The sequence below is a fragment of the Hippichthys cyanospilos genome, chromosome 8 (assembly GCF_059441005.1).
Source record: "Hippichthys cyanospilos isolate Australia breed blue-spotted pipefish chromosome 8, RoL_Hcya_1.0, whole genome shotgun sequence".
In the NCBI taxonomy this organism is placed as follows: domain Eukaryota; kingdom Metazoa; phylum Chordata; class Actinopteri; order Syngnathiformes; family Syngnathidae; genus Hippichthys; species Hippichthys cyanospilos.
The window spans coordinates 9672501-9689299 of record NC_142376.1 but is presented as its reverse complement, the minus strand read 5'-3'; the positions used below and the strand labels follow the sequence as shown (position 1 = coordinate 9689299).

Genomic DNA, 16799 nt, shown 5'->3' with positions numbered 1-16799 from the left:
CAACGCACCACCCATTCACTGCCATTGACGGCTATGGACGTCAAAGATTCAAAGTTTGGTCGTGGTTCTTTTAAGGGTTAGGGTTAAGGTTAGGGATAGGGATGTTGACCGTTTTTAATTAAAAAGGAAAAATGAAATGATTGTATATGTCAAAAACTTGCAAATGAATGTGCTCTTAATGACCACCAGTATGTTTTAAATATCATCACAGGTCTAGTTATCATTAAATTATATTACATGGGGGGTGACACTTCTTCGGAGGCGGCCATGTTTGTTACAGCTACGGACAATGATAAAGCAGCACCTGCGGCACCTCCTACTGGCCGTAATGAAAAACTGTCTAAATCTTACACACTATCCCTTTAGGAGCAAAAGTAATCAGTTGCTTTAATTAACTAAGTCCTAAAGTAATCAATTACTTGATATAATAAGTCCTAAGTTAGTCAATTACTTTAGAAAATGAAGTATTTAAGTACGTGAAGTAATTGATTACTTTATTGTAATCAAATGGCCAATTACTTAAGCACTTACTTAAGTAACTGTTTAGTGCTTAATTAATTTACTACGAGACATTTTTAGACACTTATTTAGCCAAATGCTTGAATCAAAATCCAAGGAATGGTAAGCTTTTTATTTTTATCTTTTTACTCAACTGGCGATTAAATTTGGCAGTTTTATCGAGGGTTTGAACTTCTTGCGGAACAGCTGTCCCTCTTAATACATGATCAGGACTAACATTGTCATTAATGACACAAGCATACAGTACAGTCAATTCACTTATATAGTAGTAAATGTTGTGCGATCAATATTTGACTTATAACTTAATGGATGAAACTTGTACATACACAGCTGCTCACAATATATACCGTCAACAGCTCATCTTCTAGAATTGTGTGTATCTGTGTGTGTGTTGGAAGAGAGGGTGGCTACTACCTATGTGTGTCGTGTGTTGCTGTGCATATTCTGAATAAATTTATTCAGTGTGAGCTGTTTTTTTTTTTCTCTTCATATAAAAGCTTGAACTGGGCGCATGTGTGAGTATGTGTGATGCAGTCAGAGCATCTGGCTCCTCTCTGCTCCCCGACATTAGCAGACAAGAGAATCAGTGGACTATTGAATGCAATTACAGTGTGCAGGCCAGACAATAAAGATTGATAGTTCATTCGGCTTTTATCACGCGCCAAACATACCAGAGGTTAAAGCCTGCGAGCCTTGAGCTGCCGGCATTCTAATAATGATTGAAAATATGCCACTAGAGTGACAAGGTGTGCTTATGAAAAAAATAAAGGAATGCATAAAACAAAAGGGGGGTTGGGTTGAATGTCAGGCTCTTTGCATTTCACAGGAAGTCTATGAATGATGAGTGAGATAGTATGAAAAGAAATAAGACAAGGATAGTTATGAATACAAGATAAAACCGTTCTTGGAATTAGAATGTGACTTGATTATTGCATTTGTTAAGATCCTCACTGCTTTCATCTTTATGTTTCTCTGTTGCATAGGCAAATCTATATGATTTATATAACATAATATAATGCTCCACCTCCTGCAAAAGTATGCAACCTCCACAATCATTGATAAATCACTTCATGGGCAAAAGAATTGGGGCATTTGAACATTAAGACCACTGGAAATTTTGGTTTTGTGCCCTATGACAATGCACTAAATTAGCAATTTTATTCAGGTCAAAGCTTAAACTTTACCTTCTCCAAACTCTTCCCATCAGAAGCATGCAGAGGCAGCAATATGCAAAGAAATATGAGATTAGTTGTGTGATATATTTTTCTCCTAAAATTCCAAGTTTGAATTCCTCGAAATTTAAAGTAGCTGCTTGAAAAGTTATACTTGCTTGACTTACTTGAAGCATCTTCATATCTGTAGAAAAGATTTTGCAAAGTCCCAGAAGTTGATCAGTTTCATCGCTCGTTGTGTGATATATTCTGGCACTTGAAAAGCAGGCTCTTTTCATCTCGTTTCCGCAGGACAAAGTACGCTTGGTTGCGAGGAAGACACATTGAAATAGTTGGTTGCCAAACACACACAATGCTTCATGATGATGGAATAATGGGAGATGACCAAGGACACATCTGAGCGAGGAAGAGCGGAAACAAAGAGCAGAAGAGAAGAAAAGAGACGAACATGACAAGGAAAGAAAAGGACAAAACTGGATAAAGGCATTTTACTGTTATTTTTAATTTTTATATGGAGTAACGGCCGTATGAATAGCAGAGGATGAGTGACAGAATGATTTTTCTATTATGTGGCTGATTGGCCATAGCCCAGTAACTTATTATGAACATGTAGATACTTTCTTTGGGCACCTCTCGTTATTAGTAACAATCTCATATGTAGTTGGCTCTTTTGTTATTATTATCATTTTTTACTGTATTTTCAGGGAGTGAATGGAGTATTTTTTTTTCATTTGCAAACTGCATCTTTATTGGCTCATTGGAAGACTGTAATGTATAAAAGGAGGCCTTTTTATTGTCTCCACCCTCTCTACCAAAATAAAATAATGGAAAAACAAAAAGAAAAGAGATGACCAAAAAAGAAACGAATGGGCAATCAAATCATATGTTGTCATATCTTGATGCCCCTCTCACTTTAGAAAAGGCAAAAAATAAAAAAATAAAAAAAATCGATATTTACTGAATAGGGGTTTCACATTTTTGCACACAAAAGATTTGGTTTGAAGAACTACTTCTCCACTAGCAGTAACCTTTACTGTAATAAGGAAACAATTAGAGCTCAAAAGAAGAAGAGACCATTTACTAGAAAGTAAATGGATTTCCTTGTTATAAAAGGAAAGGAACACAAAAAAAAACATAAACCCAAAATAAGAGGATGAACAAACCATAAAAATATATTCAAATCAAAACTGACCTAGTTCGCGAATTAAAATACTTTTTAATTTGTAATTTTAATTGCGGTGATTCGTGTTGCGACACGTAAGATGGTTGTTGCCACAACTCGAGGTACTTTCAAACTAAAAAATGTTCAACTCAAGACACCCATTGTGATGATATCAGAGAGATCTTTAATGATGTGACTGATTTCTGAGTGCAATAAGGCAAACCGTCAATCCATCCAGCAGCTACCATATTTCAAAACAATTATTTTCATTGAAATAAAAAAAAAACAAGTGATATCATAAAATTGTTATTTACAGCACATGCAAAAATAGTTACATGAGAGAGTCAAATTTATATCCTGCCATAACTTTGTTGATGATGTGCTGTGATTGTGATGCCATGCATGATGGTGGATCAGATTCTGGATTTTTGTGTCACCTTTAAGTTTTATTTTGCTGTCAGTCGGCACTACAGAACTTTTTAAAGCTATTAACGCTCTGATGAACAACAAAAGAAGAGCAAAAATTGAATATATAAATAACCGGTGTGAAAATATATCTATTCATATATTTATTTTCTATTTATTTACTTTTGTTCTCATATTTTTCAACCCACAGGTGTCGATGGTTGTATAGGTCCCTAGTATGAAACTCGAGCTATCAAGTACTGTATTAGGAAATGAATCTATGGTACAGTTTTGAAATTCTGCCTGTTTTGACAATTTACATTTGCCTGCTTGTGTGTTTTTAATGTTTTTTTTTTGTTGTACACTGGGTAAAATTAACCTGCTACACTCCCAGTTCCCTTTTATATCTGCTGTACGTTGACAAGAATGGTATTCTATTCTAGTCTATTATATTCCATTCTGTTCTATTCTATTCTAATTTTTTTAAGGAATATCTAATTGCTAAAGTACAATATTATGGGGTGTAAATATATTTTAAGGATTGATTGACAACTTACTGAAAATGTGTTTTATTATCGTGTATGTAGAGAAATATAAGGTAATATTTTAATATATTGTATTGTCCGCACTGGTATATAAGTCAGGGCATCAAAAATTGAGCAAAATAATAATAATAATAATAATGGTCATGGATAAACATGAACAACAACAACAACAACAAAAAGTCTGCAGCTAAGCCGCACTGGACTATAAGTCGCAGGTCTCAAATCATGAGAAAAAAGGCGTGCTTTATAGTCCAAAAGATAAGGTAATTACCATTGTAGTCATTGTTAGTGTAGTAGATTACTGCACCATCACACCAAGGTGTACATAAGATTTAGCTCTTGGGCAAACCAAAAAATATTGAAACACTTGTCGTTATGAAACACGGTCAAAATATAAAATGGATTGTTGTTTTTACTGTCGTTACTGCTCAACAGCACACAAATTCATTGACCTCAGCTATACATTAAATTCAGCCAGTGTTATGAGGCCTTTGTCCTTGCTCGCTTGCGATAAGAATTCAATCCATAATGTGAGGATAATTGGTTTGTGTTGACTTAGCTGTCTCAACGTGACACAAACAGCCAACGGAGTAGATAATCTGTCAAACTAACACCAGGCAGATGTATGGAGCGGTCAGTGTTCTGTTTACATTGCCAAACATATTTGCATATGAAAGAGTGACCTCAGATAATACTCCAGGAAATGTTAGAGCAAATCAGAAGCAGATAGGATGAATATACAGTGTTACTGTGTGTTCTAATACAGTGCAGAGAGTGTGCATGTAAATCCCAAATGTACACAGGCTCACTATATCTCATCAGCGATAACTGTATATAAGGAAGTAGGATGGGGGTTCACAATTTAGCTGATAATATTCAAATCTAGACGGTTACAAATATGTTTGAACCAATATGTAGGATTTCTTTATTATTTGACAACTCTTCCGTCAGTTGAGTTGGAAGCTTTCCATCTAAGATGCGTATCGGAAATGTCAAAAAGAATTAATACCGATAGTAGTGGGAATGAAAAGCGCCTATGTTTTCCTGATAAGGATGCAAATAGAGCCCGGCTTTTTTTTTTTTTTTTTTTTACTCACAATCACTGGACTTCCTCCCCGTTTAAAAAGATATAATTCCACACCAAATATGAATATGCCATTTGCCTCATCTCCCAGAGCTCAACCCTCTGTCCCATGTTCCAGTGGAAAGACTTATTGTCCCCGTGAACTGATCGTCACTCTCCCACCTCTGCCACAGCAAAAATGCCATGCTAATGTCAGAGAGATGTTGCGATTTAGATTCTGCTGATTGTCCCATGTCATCTGCAAATCTGTCAGCCATGAACAAGTTGATTAGAGCTGGGACATCAAAAGAGACTTTGGATGAAAATGTAAGATGGTGGCAAACGGGAGTGGTAGATTAAGCACTATCCCTGTCAGGAATTAAAGTCCGAGTTGCAGCGGAGTTATTTTCTCACTCACCTTTTACTATCTTTAGTGTTGCAGTTACTTGGTTTTTCTTTTCTTTTTTTTGCATGCATACCAAGATAATGGGAATCTGTTTGATCACCAAAAGGGTACCACAGTAAAGCCGCTTTTACATTGTACCCATCAACAATGGAACAGCCTTGCTTGTCCCTGAGCGGTTGCTTTTCTGTTACACTTTTTAGTGCCATTCGATTACAATGGAATCGCTTTTAGAACCTCCTAAGGTAGGGGTGTCCAAACTTGGTCCTCAAGGGCCGGTATCTGGCATGTTGTTTAGGTTTCTTTCTCTAACGCACCTGATTCAAGCTCAGCAGAAGCCTGATAATGATTGTGATCATTTGAATCAGGTATCTCGGGAAAAGGAACCTGGAAAATATGCAGAACACATTCCCTTGAAAAACGTGTTTAGACACGTGTGTGGTTCTGCTTTAAAGGCTGAGTAGTTTATCAAATTGTGCTCGATTGGGCATTGTAACATGAGTGCCAAATATACACAGTAAGGTTGCACTTTTTTTTGCACTCATTTTTTAACAAATCTAAATATTCCTTGTTCCCTGAATATAAGAGTAGCTCTATTCCCACATTGTTAAATTTTCAGCGATTATTTCTGTTATAAATATGTATTTTCTCAAGAAACCCTTTATGCATTGCCATTCCCTCCTTGTCCTCAGTATTTCAATTTAACACTAAAGCCCTTAGAGGTCAAATAGACACCCTGACGCCAGCTGTCCATCCTAAAGAGGACAGTGCAGTTGAGAAGAGGGCGAGAAGGGTTGGTGGGGGTAATTAATTATACACTGGCTATATTTTGCTCAACTCTTCTGCTCTGCCCCCTTCACTCCAATGTCAGGCTTTTAACAGTTTCCCAAGCAAGGGCTGCATCCGCTTCATGATAACATCTCCAATAACAATTAAGGACGGAACCTGGAATTTGCCAAGGAGGAGGGGAAATTGTCAATAGGCTCTTGTTGCGTTGCATACTAAACAGATTAGATCTTTTGCTTTGTTGATTACTATGATTTAATGTCACATAGTAAAAAGTTGCCAATAAAATGTAAGATTTGGATCCTCCCTAAAATTAAACCACCGTATGTAATGAAAGCTGGACAAAGATGGTATAAATCAGTGAAATGTCTGTACATTTTTTAACTGAAGCTGCATCTGATGGATCACTTCCAAACATCAACCCAATCCAAATGACTATTATGACAACAGAAACCTTTTTTTTTCACCAAAATGTAACATGTAAATCCAAATGTCTTCTCCTTAAGGCGTCTCCCCTATGACAATTCATTAAGCCCCAATCCCACTGAGGGGCAAACGTTGGCAAGTTTTGGTAAAGGTAGCAGCACTTCTGACCTTGTCAGCATTCATTCAAGTTGTTGCCACAGGTTGCCAAACGTTTGCCAGTGGTGACATGTAATTTTGGTGACATTTTGTCAAACATTGGCGACCTTGAACCCACCCTGAGAAACACATCTCTACCTTCATCGACACCCACCAGCTCCTCAGTGGGATAGAAGCTTTACAAACGTAACCTCAATCATCGTCATAGCGTAGCATGACACATACACAAACAAATATTTTTTTTTAAAAAAAGCATGCTTTATTAACAAAAAATAATTAAATGTCAACAGAATGACAAGTCAAAGTCAAGTCGAGTCTTATGAACACCAAGTCAAAGGCAAGGCAAGTATTTACGTTTTTTGTCAAGCAAATTCTAAGTCAAAACACTAGTGATACAAGTAGACTTACATCCAACTCATATGAATCGAGTCAGCCATTTCTGATTTTATCACTGTAATGATCATCTTATAATGCGTAAGAGCATTCCCTGCTCAACTCAAGATATGCTGTATGTTCACACTCCCACATTTGATTAAACCACACTTAGCAACTAGTTTCTCATCCTGCCACACACCAAGACTTCTGGATTTTTACTACCACTTGTCTTCTGTCCTCCCCGCTTACCTCCTTGAAGTAAGCGGGGACTGGATGCATAGCAATACTGTTGTTGTGAAAGATTCTTCATTGAACAAACCGGACAAAATCTCAGGACGAACGCTTTCCTAATATATTGCCATGGACAATTCAGATTTAACCAACCAGGAGCAGTGCCTGGCAGAATGACTTCCCTAGAAGCATCTACTACCTGTGGTGCTTCATTTCATTAATAGCCCACTTGGTCCCCATTGCAGTCTGGTCATCCTGGAAAAGGGATCCCTCCATCTGGCTTCCTTTTTTTTGTTGTTGTTGTTGTTGAAGGTATTCTTAGAGTATTTTCTTGCCTGGATCTGGGTAGAGGGTTAACCCAAGAGATGTTGATTATTTATTTTTGCGCGTGAGAGATTTTGGGCTGATGAAGGCATTTTAATCTCATTTGGGGTTAAGGGCAGTATAGAGTAAATAATGGTGTGTTCAAATTATCTGATTGTGAGTGTGCTCATTTCGAGGCAATAATTACAATAATCTTCAAAATGAAGGAATGCCCAATTTAAAATAATTCATGCCAGGGGTGTATGATAAATTTGTCTGCATAAGGCAGGTGTGCTCAAATTTTTTAGCCCCAAGACCTACTTCTATTTTTCCTGCAGCCAATCTCCCACGGGGTGTGGAGGCAAACACGGGAGCGCAGAGTGCTACGGGTGAGCTAAAATTATAGGCCGCTGATACAGCTCGGACCCACAAGTAAGTAGCATGCATGCTAATTTGCGTTACCAATACTAGCCTACTCCTTCAAAGGACAACAGCTCCAAAACGTGACCTAGTAACTCCAGCGCGAGCCTATGACCGACCACACAATATATTTTTACCATGGATTAATCAACATTGCAAGACACAATGACTGTGACTGAGTTTTATTGCTTTAATAATTGAGAATTTAGGGAGAGTCACGTAAAAGTCTTAGTTCGGGCACATCGGGAGCTTTGGAGTTTTTTTTGGGGGGGGGCTGTTCTGCAAAGTCACGCGATCTAGCAAAACTACCTTCACGATCAACCGGTAGACCGCATTCACACTGAGTAGCCTTGGCATTCCCTCCACAATGGGCGAACCACTAAAGCAACAACTTTAGCAGACGTCTGGGACATCTTGTTTTTTTTACCCAGGTAAGATATTTTTCTGTAAATTAGTTCACAGCTCATTTCAAAAGAAGCCTCACCATGTATGGTCATTTGTATTCATTAACACCTCTAACGAATGAAAGCATTAGTTCAAACATGGGATGCAATCCCCTCTCTTTCCTTTTTATCTCAATAAAGTTAAGAAGAAATGCCGTACCTACTGTACAAGTCAACCTTGCATCTATAGGAGTTTCATCTTTCCACCACTGGGAAAACACCCTTATCCTTTTAAGAAAGTGTCTAGATTGACCCCATCCTTTCATCAAACGTGATAAAAGCTCTGCCTTAACTTCTGATGCCACCTTTCCCCAAGCCTCCCACTTCCTCACTACCTACAGTCACCGCCAGTGCTACATTTGAATCAAGAATGCAAATGGGGCTGGAGCCTCACAAAGCCTGGGGTGACCTATATTACAGCTAATGATCGGCCACAGTGTCGGAAGAGGAGCTGGAATGAAAGAGAATTTGAATGAAGCTGACCCACATACAAAGGCACGACCAGTTGGAAAGGCATGTTCTCTTCCCACTAAGTAGGCCACAATGGGCTTCAGGATTATGCGCAAGTTCCCCTTTTCTCCTGATAGATGGAAACTGGAGGAAAGTGATGGTAGCAACAAAATCATCCTTCGAATATCCTGGATAACAGGTCGTGGAACTCACCTTGGTCTCAACTTAGTAAATTTGGTTCCTCTTATGACAGCCTCCCAAGCACAAGGCGGACATTCGTGGAGCATGGTCAGCAAGGTGAACCATAAGGCTAAGATAACGTGCAGCCAATTGATATTTATTTCACATCTTAATCTGAGCGAAGCCAAAGTGGGAAACTCTTCATGTTAATACTTTAAACAGACTATTCAAATCCCTAGGTTATATTTTGCTTAGCATGTATGCATTCCAAGCATTAATTGCAGCCAAAGTGTTTTGAGCTTTTGGCTTGTTTGTTTGTAATGCTAGGGGATAATATCGATAAAGTGGAGTATTGCAAGCTGAAGTGGCACAATATGCGATTGTAATACAACATTTAGTTTCTAATATATTGGGTATCGATTTTGAGATGCCTTATTTTCATAGTATCTCACAATGTTTCATCATAACAAAGTATTCCGTGAATAAATTATAGCTGCAGTTTGTCTAGGTTTTTGTAGTTGTTTAATTTCTCACCAATGTAATTGATGTCACACATCAGACAAGTTCTACTTATGGTTTAGTAGGAAAATGGCCGACGAAGATGAAGTTGAGTAAGAGGTTGTTCAAAATAGGCGTGCAATATCATCCATTTGGAAACGTTTCAGCCTTAAAAAGAGAAAGACTGATTACAACATTGCGGATAAAGATGCTGTGTGTTCAAGCAATGAAATGAAATTTGACAACACACATGTGACATCATCATCCAGCCACAAGCAAGTCTGAAGTAGGGTCTAGCAAGTCAGATGATAATATGGAAATCAAAAGAAGTGGTACACAAGCTTTTGGCAGTTAAACATCCATAATAGACTCATTTTCAAACAATTTGACGAAGAAGCAAGATAGCAAGTCAGCAAATGCAAAGTAGCTGACCAAAAAGGTAAAAAAAATCCTCATTCCATAATTTCTTTATTTGTTTACGATCACATTTAATACTACACTGATATGATGTATATTTGTGTTTTTTATCTCCTTGTTGGGTACAGCTAAGGTAAAATTATGGTCCACCAGGACTGCAAGTGAGTAGAATTCATGCTAAGTGGGATTAGCAATATTAGCCTAACCCTGTCATTGCTGGCAGCTCCAAAAAAAATAATCTGGCCACTTCAATAATGCCCGAAAGCTATATAAGGGATTTTTTCTGCATAGTACAACCCAACTATTGTTAACTGACTTTTATTGTTTCAATCTTTAAGAATGTCGGAAGAGCAACGTAAACATCTTAGCTCAGGCACATGGCTAGCAAGAAATGCCAAGGCAGAGGTATACACAGGTAGTGTGACATCACCATGCAGTTTTCCACTGTTGCACGCACACAGTCTCTCACTTCATAAATGTCCTAATAATCCTAAAAGAACATAACTGCTTTTAGTGAAATCAATAGAATAGATTAGCCCTGTTGTTTGCATGTGTGTAGGTGTGTTTTTGTTTTTGTTTTGTTTTTTATCATGCAAGCTAGCAATACTATCTTCGCTATTGACTGGTCAACCACGATTGTTGCACAAAAAGGCAAAAATTGAATAAAAAAATCTCCATTCACTTAGTTTAAGTCTCATTCTCATGCTTTTAGTCGTTGTTAAAAATTCTAAACAGAAGCTATGCTTCTAAAGTATGAATATTTTGGTTTGGTTCTTTAGCTCTTGTAAGAACATGCAGGCGGGAGGTGTGTGTTTGTGAACACTAATAGGAAATGTTTTATTTCCTGAGCTCATGTGGTGAACAGGTAGTAATTGGTGCATGTGTTAATCCTGGGATAACAAGTGTTTTCTAAGGAGAGTCAATGATCATCTTACAAGGTCAGTTTAGCCCTGTTCGCTGCATGCATAATGGAGAATGCAAAGGCTAATAGGAGCATAATCACGTCTCAAGCACACACACACACACACACACACACACGCACACACACCCACACCCACACACACAAATGCCTTCCGACTCATTCTAAAACTAAAGGCCATTCCAACACAAGGCAAGAAAGGAAAAGTTTGTTCTTCAACAGTTTTCTCACTCAACATTTTGAAAGGCTTTCCAAAAGAACAGAGACACCCTGTGGTACAGCCTTTGCTTTACTGCCATCTTTTCAAGGGGCCCTTCCCCCTTTCCCTCAAGCCAATGGGATTAGAGCCAGGAGGTGGCGGCAATAGCGACCACGCACTGTGACCCGTCCGTTTTTTATGACTTCATTATTTTCCCTCCCCGCCACGCTCATTTTCATTTGCCAAAGCGAGAGCATAATGACTGCGCTATAAAAACGCTGCTTTAACGTTTGCATACTGTTCTCATTTGGTCTGGCCCACAACCCTTCAGCTAGCATATGGCAGGTAATCAGGTCTGCAATCAGGGCTGCACGTTACACAGGGCCTCGCTTTCTGCACTGGGGCTATTACCCATCTGTCTCAACACACACACACATGCACACACACGCCATGCATATTTGTGCAAGGAGCCAAAAACACCACTAGATATTTGGACACATCTTCAATGCACATTTCAATGCACACACAGGTTTGCTAGACACCACACTCAACCATTGCAAGATAAATAAACGAATACACAATGCATTGGCCAATACACAGATCTTTCCTTCATTGTGCTCTACCTGAGTGGCTTGTGTTAATTTATGGACTCTATAATACAAAAATCTAACTGCACTGATATTTTTCTTTTTTTTTTTTTCTTGGGAGGTGACAGAAGCCTCACATAACCCAAAACTTGCCCTGGGCTAGTACGACACATAAAGGGTTACAATTGCCTATTAGTTCTAGAATATTAGGCTACATTCACAATGCATGTAAATATGACTTTTTGTTGTTGTTTTTGTCCAAGTATTTCGCATTATTCTGAATTTCAATCTGAGTTTAAATCCTGTGTGGAGTTGCATGTTCTCCCCATACTTAAGTGCATTTTAATAAGAACTAAATCGTCTGATTACAGTCCTTCAAAAAAAAAAAGAAAAACAATCAACATTTGTTTTCCAAATGGCCAGCATTTGCTAATTGTTTAACTTTTTACCTTCATGTTCTCTGACCATTTCTAGAACCTGTATACAAGTAACAGTGCCATTATTACACATAAATCTTACCATAACTTTAGATCCTGTAATATAAATCATGAATTATGTACATAGTGTTATTTTGTGGACCTGTCTTTCAAAACAAGGCCGATTTTAATATGTACAAGTATTGATTAGGTCAGCAATACAAAGTGATTGTGCAAGGAATTGACCTGGATGTCACTACTTTACACAACCAGAGCTTGTTAAGAAAAAAAAAAACAGAATAAAACGCAAATATAAAAATAATACAACACAAATAAAAAAATAACGTGTGGCATATGACACACATTCATCTACTGATAAAACATATACACATGTCCTTACACATCCATTATGCACACTTCAAACAATGCATTATGACTACATTATTATTATTACCTCTGTTTGTTGTTTATTTCTATTTATTGCTATTTATTTAAAAAAAACACACACATTTGAACGCACTCACTTCACGTTTCATTATTTACTTCCATAAAACAGTAGCTGCCTTTGTTTATGTCGAGAGCACAAATCCAAATAGGACAACAAGAATTCTTCAGTTCTCAGAATTTGCAATAAGAAATGAAAAAAGATAGCTTGTTTTATGTACAGTACATGGTTCTAATTTGGCTGGAATACTCTTTTGTTGACCAAAGGTCATCGTTTATGATGTGGAAATTGAGAACCAAAAAAGATTCATGATCTTTGGCAGATAAGAGTGGAACTTTCCCAACTCTAGCCAGATCCAAGGAGATATTTTAAGTCAGCATAAAATTAAATTCTGAGGGAAGCCAAGAAATAAGGTAAAACATGGTAGTCCATAAATATAAGCGGAATAAAAGCATGAACCCAATCTGGCAACAGAGATGGAAACCTTTACCTCCAGCTGAACCAGCTTTGAAGATTGAGGATGTCATGTCGTGGGATATCCGGCCCCCAACCAGGCACCGCAGTTGTATCCATCACTGCAGCTTCATTGCTATTGATGTATGTGTACAACTAACCAGTTGGCTGTGTGTATCTATAGTATATGGGGGAGGCTACAGTAGTAAACATGCCCAATGGTGTACTGTAGACACTGATTCTCCACCTGGGTACCCATGCTCAAGCCTTTCTGCAGTCTTGTGTTTGTCGAGCTCTCGGGCTGAAATCCATTATTACCTCTTGAAATGACAACTCATTTCCTCAAATGTGATCTTTTCCCTTGCTTCCACGAGGAGAGAAAGTAAACACAGCACCAATCCACAGTCGATGGCAAAAGAGGGTGGGGAGATAGTACTTCAAATTTGCAAAATGAAGTGAAGTGAACTAAGTATTGGGAGCACTAGACCTACAGAATTAAGATGAAAATGAGAGGAAAAAACATTTTGAAGGGATTTATATATGTAGGCCATGCCCTTGTAGCCCATTTCTTACTATTGTCTCCTGGTTCCCCAACAGTTGACACATAACTTAGTTGACCGTCCAAGTCGGTATGATTCTATCAGTAGATGTGTCACTCATCCAAGGTATAGTCGCATGCTGCTCAGTGAATGCATCAGAGAACAAAAGCCTCTTAAGATGAAGGAGCCAGATGGGCTGTCACGGAAGGACAAGCCCCACCATACCAAAGTCAGGTTGCGGGAGTGGTTGACATCAAGAAAACATACCAGTGGCTGGACTTAAGGACAGCACAAGAGCAGGCGCTAAACACAAGATCAACAGAGGCCAGGTTCTACTACGCCAGAGAGGATTCGAGGCTAGGCTGTGCAAAGAAATCCCAGAGATGGTACAGCATAGCACAGCATGGTGTAAGATGCTGGCGGGCAATGCTTACATAGAACTTCATAACCAGCTAGGGGGGTTAGTGCACCGTAACACCTGTCCCGAATATTAATTGGAAGTCCCAGAATCAAGATGGCAAGACACCTCCAAAAATGGAGGAGAACAACCAGGTCAAGATCCTGTGGGACCTCTAGAATTTTATGATGAGACCTGGTAAGTTGGTGAAAAGTTGTAGTCTCAAATGCAGGGAGGCTGGAAGCAAGGTTAGCTCAAAAATAGTAATTTAATATGACGATGTAAAAAAGAAAACAAGGGAGAAAACTGGATACAAAACTCAGAAATAACCTAAATACAAAAAAAGACTATAAACTTGAGAAGTCACAGGCTGGGTGCAATGCATCATTTAGATCAGCTTTGGATCTGATCAAAACGACTAGATTGGTATCAGATTGTTTGTATCATAACCAGTTTGAGCCAACCCATTAATACAAATTATACTTTATTGATCTATTGTTGTGATGTATGAGATAAAAAGCATTTAAAAATGGAATTGTGTGACTAGAAAGAAATTTCACCTGTTGTTGTTTTGGTGGGTTTCTCCCTTCAGTCTGGTCTTTAGCAGATATAATGTTTTCTTCAGTGGGATAAAGTTTGAATCTTGACTGATTCGGTCTTGACCCTTCCACTTATTGCCCAGTGATGAACTCGTTTGTTTCTTGTTGTCACCAACATTATTATACTACATGATTTTTTTCCCCCAATGGGTTCACTTTCCTCAGTCTCTCTACTGGTAGACAAAATATTTCTGTAGAATTCTGAGCTCATTTTGCTCCTGCTATCATGTCTTGCATCAGCCATGAAGCTTAGTGAGTCCTTCTTGGATGAAGGTTCAATCCCTTTGATTTGTTTCAGCAGTCCATAGACTTTTTCCCATAATTGTTTGAGGCTGATCTCTAACTTAAAAAAAAAATCCAGCCAGGCTTTCTCGTCTGCTTGCTAATGAATTGTTTGCATATACCTGTGTATACCCTGAAAAAAGTAGACTGTGAATCATTCACTTTTGTACTCAGGGGTTTGTTGCTTCTGCCACTAATTGCCGCTTTTGGGTCCTTCTGTTTTTTTTTAATCAACTCTCACTAATGTTTCTCTCATAAACTGCTGGCTACCTTTTGAGATCTGTCCCGAAGTGCACCTATGTTTTCTTTTTTTCTAAAGTGCCTATATATATATATATATATATATATATATATATATATATATATATATATATTTTTTTTTTTTTTTTTTTTTTAAATCTTCCCAGCCACCACTTCATCTTTCTGTAATATTCCTTGATGTTCACAGGCCAGCTGAAAGACGTAGAATCTCCAGTTCTGGTTTTTCCACGGGGCATCCACCTGGTGGGACATGCTTGCAACATCTCATCAGGGAGCCATCCTTGATGCAACCTCACCAGATGCCCGAGCCACCTCAGCTGGACATATTACCGAGTCCCTCCCAAATGGTAGGCCTTACTAAGGAGGCTGAGGAGTGTGATCCCTCCATAGCTGGAGCACATCCTCTTGTCCCTCTTCTAAAAAGGGTGGACGACCACCCGAGTCTGAAAATTCAGAGGCACCGTCCCCAATGTCCATGCAATGTTTTGGAGCCGTGTCAACCAGGACGAACCCACAACATCCGGAAGCTTTAGGTTTTATGTAATACTTTAATTAATAAGCATGCATAATGAAGTTCCATCCTGTCAGAATCACTGGCAGGATAACGATGTGATGAACAACAAAAATAATGATAATGAAAAATAGTCTATCAGCCTGCCCACAAATCCATCCCACACCATCAGACGCATTATATGTGACTGGTTTAATCGCAGGCCAATCACTGACAGGTCACAATTAATAAAAGCCACAGTAGGCACAAATAAACAAGTCTAAATTGCTGCCTTAATCGAATGATGCAAACATTGGTGAGTTGCAAAAGTTCACCACTGCCACTGACAATTTTCTAATTGTAGTCACTCATTCATGGCAATTTTATTAACATGGAGTGAATGTCGTCTGCCCTTCCACTGTCACAGCACCAGGGATCTAATTTCATTATTTTCCACAAGATTTGCTTGACTACTGCCGTCATGCTTGTGGCGTGCCATGGCCAGATGTTTATGCTATTTAGATGAGGACGCAAAGCCTGTTGGGTAAACATAATTAAAGAAAGTTGAGACTTTCCTTTTTTTTTGTTTTTTCTCCTTTCTCCCACCCTGTCTTTGTGTCTCTACCTCTCTTCCTATGACTCCCTCATTGTTAACTTTACCTTCTCAGACACTTTCAATTAAATCTGAGCCACATGGCTCTCTGAGCAGGAGCAAGAGGCCTGCATGGAGGACTGAGTACGCACAGAAGTGTGACTTAGTATGTGCAGATGCTTTAGCCAGCATTTTGCATACCAATATGAAGACCTTTTGCACAAACACATTTAAACGTACTGACACACATAACAGTATAGTAATGTGTGTGTTCTTTAATGGTCTGATTTCTGTATTATAATAAATAAATAAAGTGGTTGTGTGTGTGGGTGTGCATCGTGAATCACTGACAGTTCCATCTTACCTGTATAACTAGAATCCAAATACTGTTGACCTGTGGCCAGCTCCATGTGTCCGTGTTTATTAACGCCATCAGGTAGCGCCCAGGCACATAAGCGTTGGTGTCCATTCCTGTTGCATGCTAAACAACAGTAAAGACAGAGTAACAGTGAAAAAGGGTGGGGGTACATTTAATCGCTGCATGTCATGCTGCTATATCAAGCTGGCTTGCCTCTCTGTCAATTTGTGGAAATGGTGTTACAAAACAAGCGTGGTGCAAGTCAACTAAGCGTAATCTAACTGGGCACATGGGTGGAGTTTCTTTTG

At 38.6% G+C, this 16799-nt stretch overlaps 2 protein-coding genes across 11 annotated transcripts in view; both read right to left on the bottom strand.

The window, feature by feature from the left end:
* The window catches only part of LOC148420092 (serine/threonine-protein kinase VRK1-like), a 311189-nt gene that overhangs the window by 195750 nt on the left and 98640 nt on the right, over positions 1–16799 (bottom strand). The gene's annotated exons all lie outside the window — the stretch shown is intronic.
* Positions 1–16799, bottom strand: part of LOC148420094 (uncharacterized) — a 235676-nt gene that overhangs the window by 163978 nt on the left and 54899 nt on the right. For 7 of the 10 annotated variants that reach the window (XR_015866354.1, XR_015866356.1, XR_015866355.1 and 4 more), the window contains exon 2: positions 16498–16614. The exons of the other annotated variants lie outside the window; for them this stretch is intronic. Coding sequence is in view for 4 of the 7 variants with exons in the window: in XM_088420994.1 (XP_088277120.1) it covers positions 16498–16602 (105 nt within the window). In the remaining 3 variants the exon portion in view is untranslated. The remainder of the gene's footprint in view (positions 1–16497; positions 16615–16799) is intronic. 10 annotated transcript variants of the gene reach the window in all.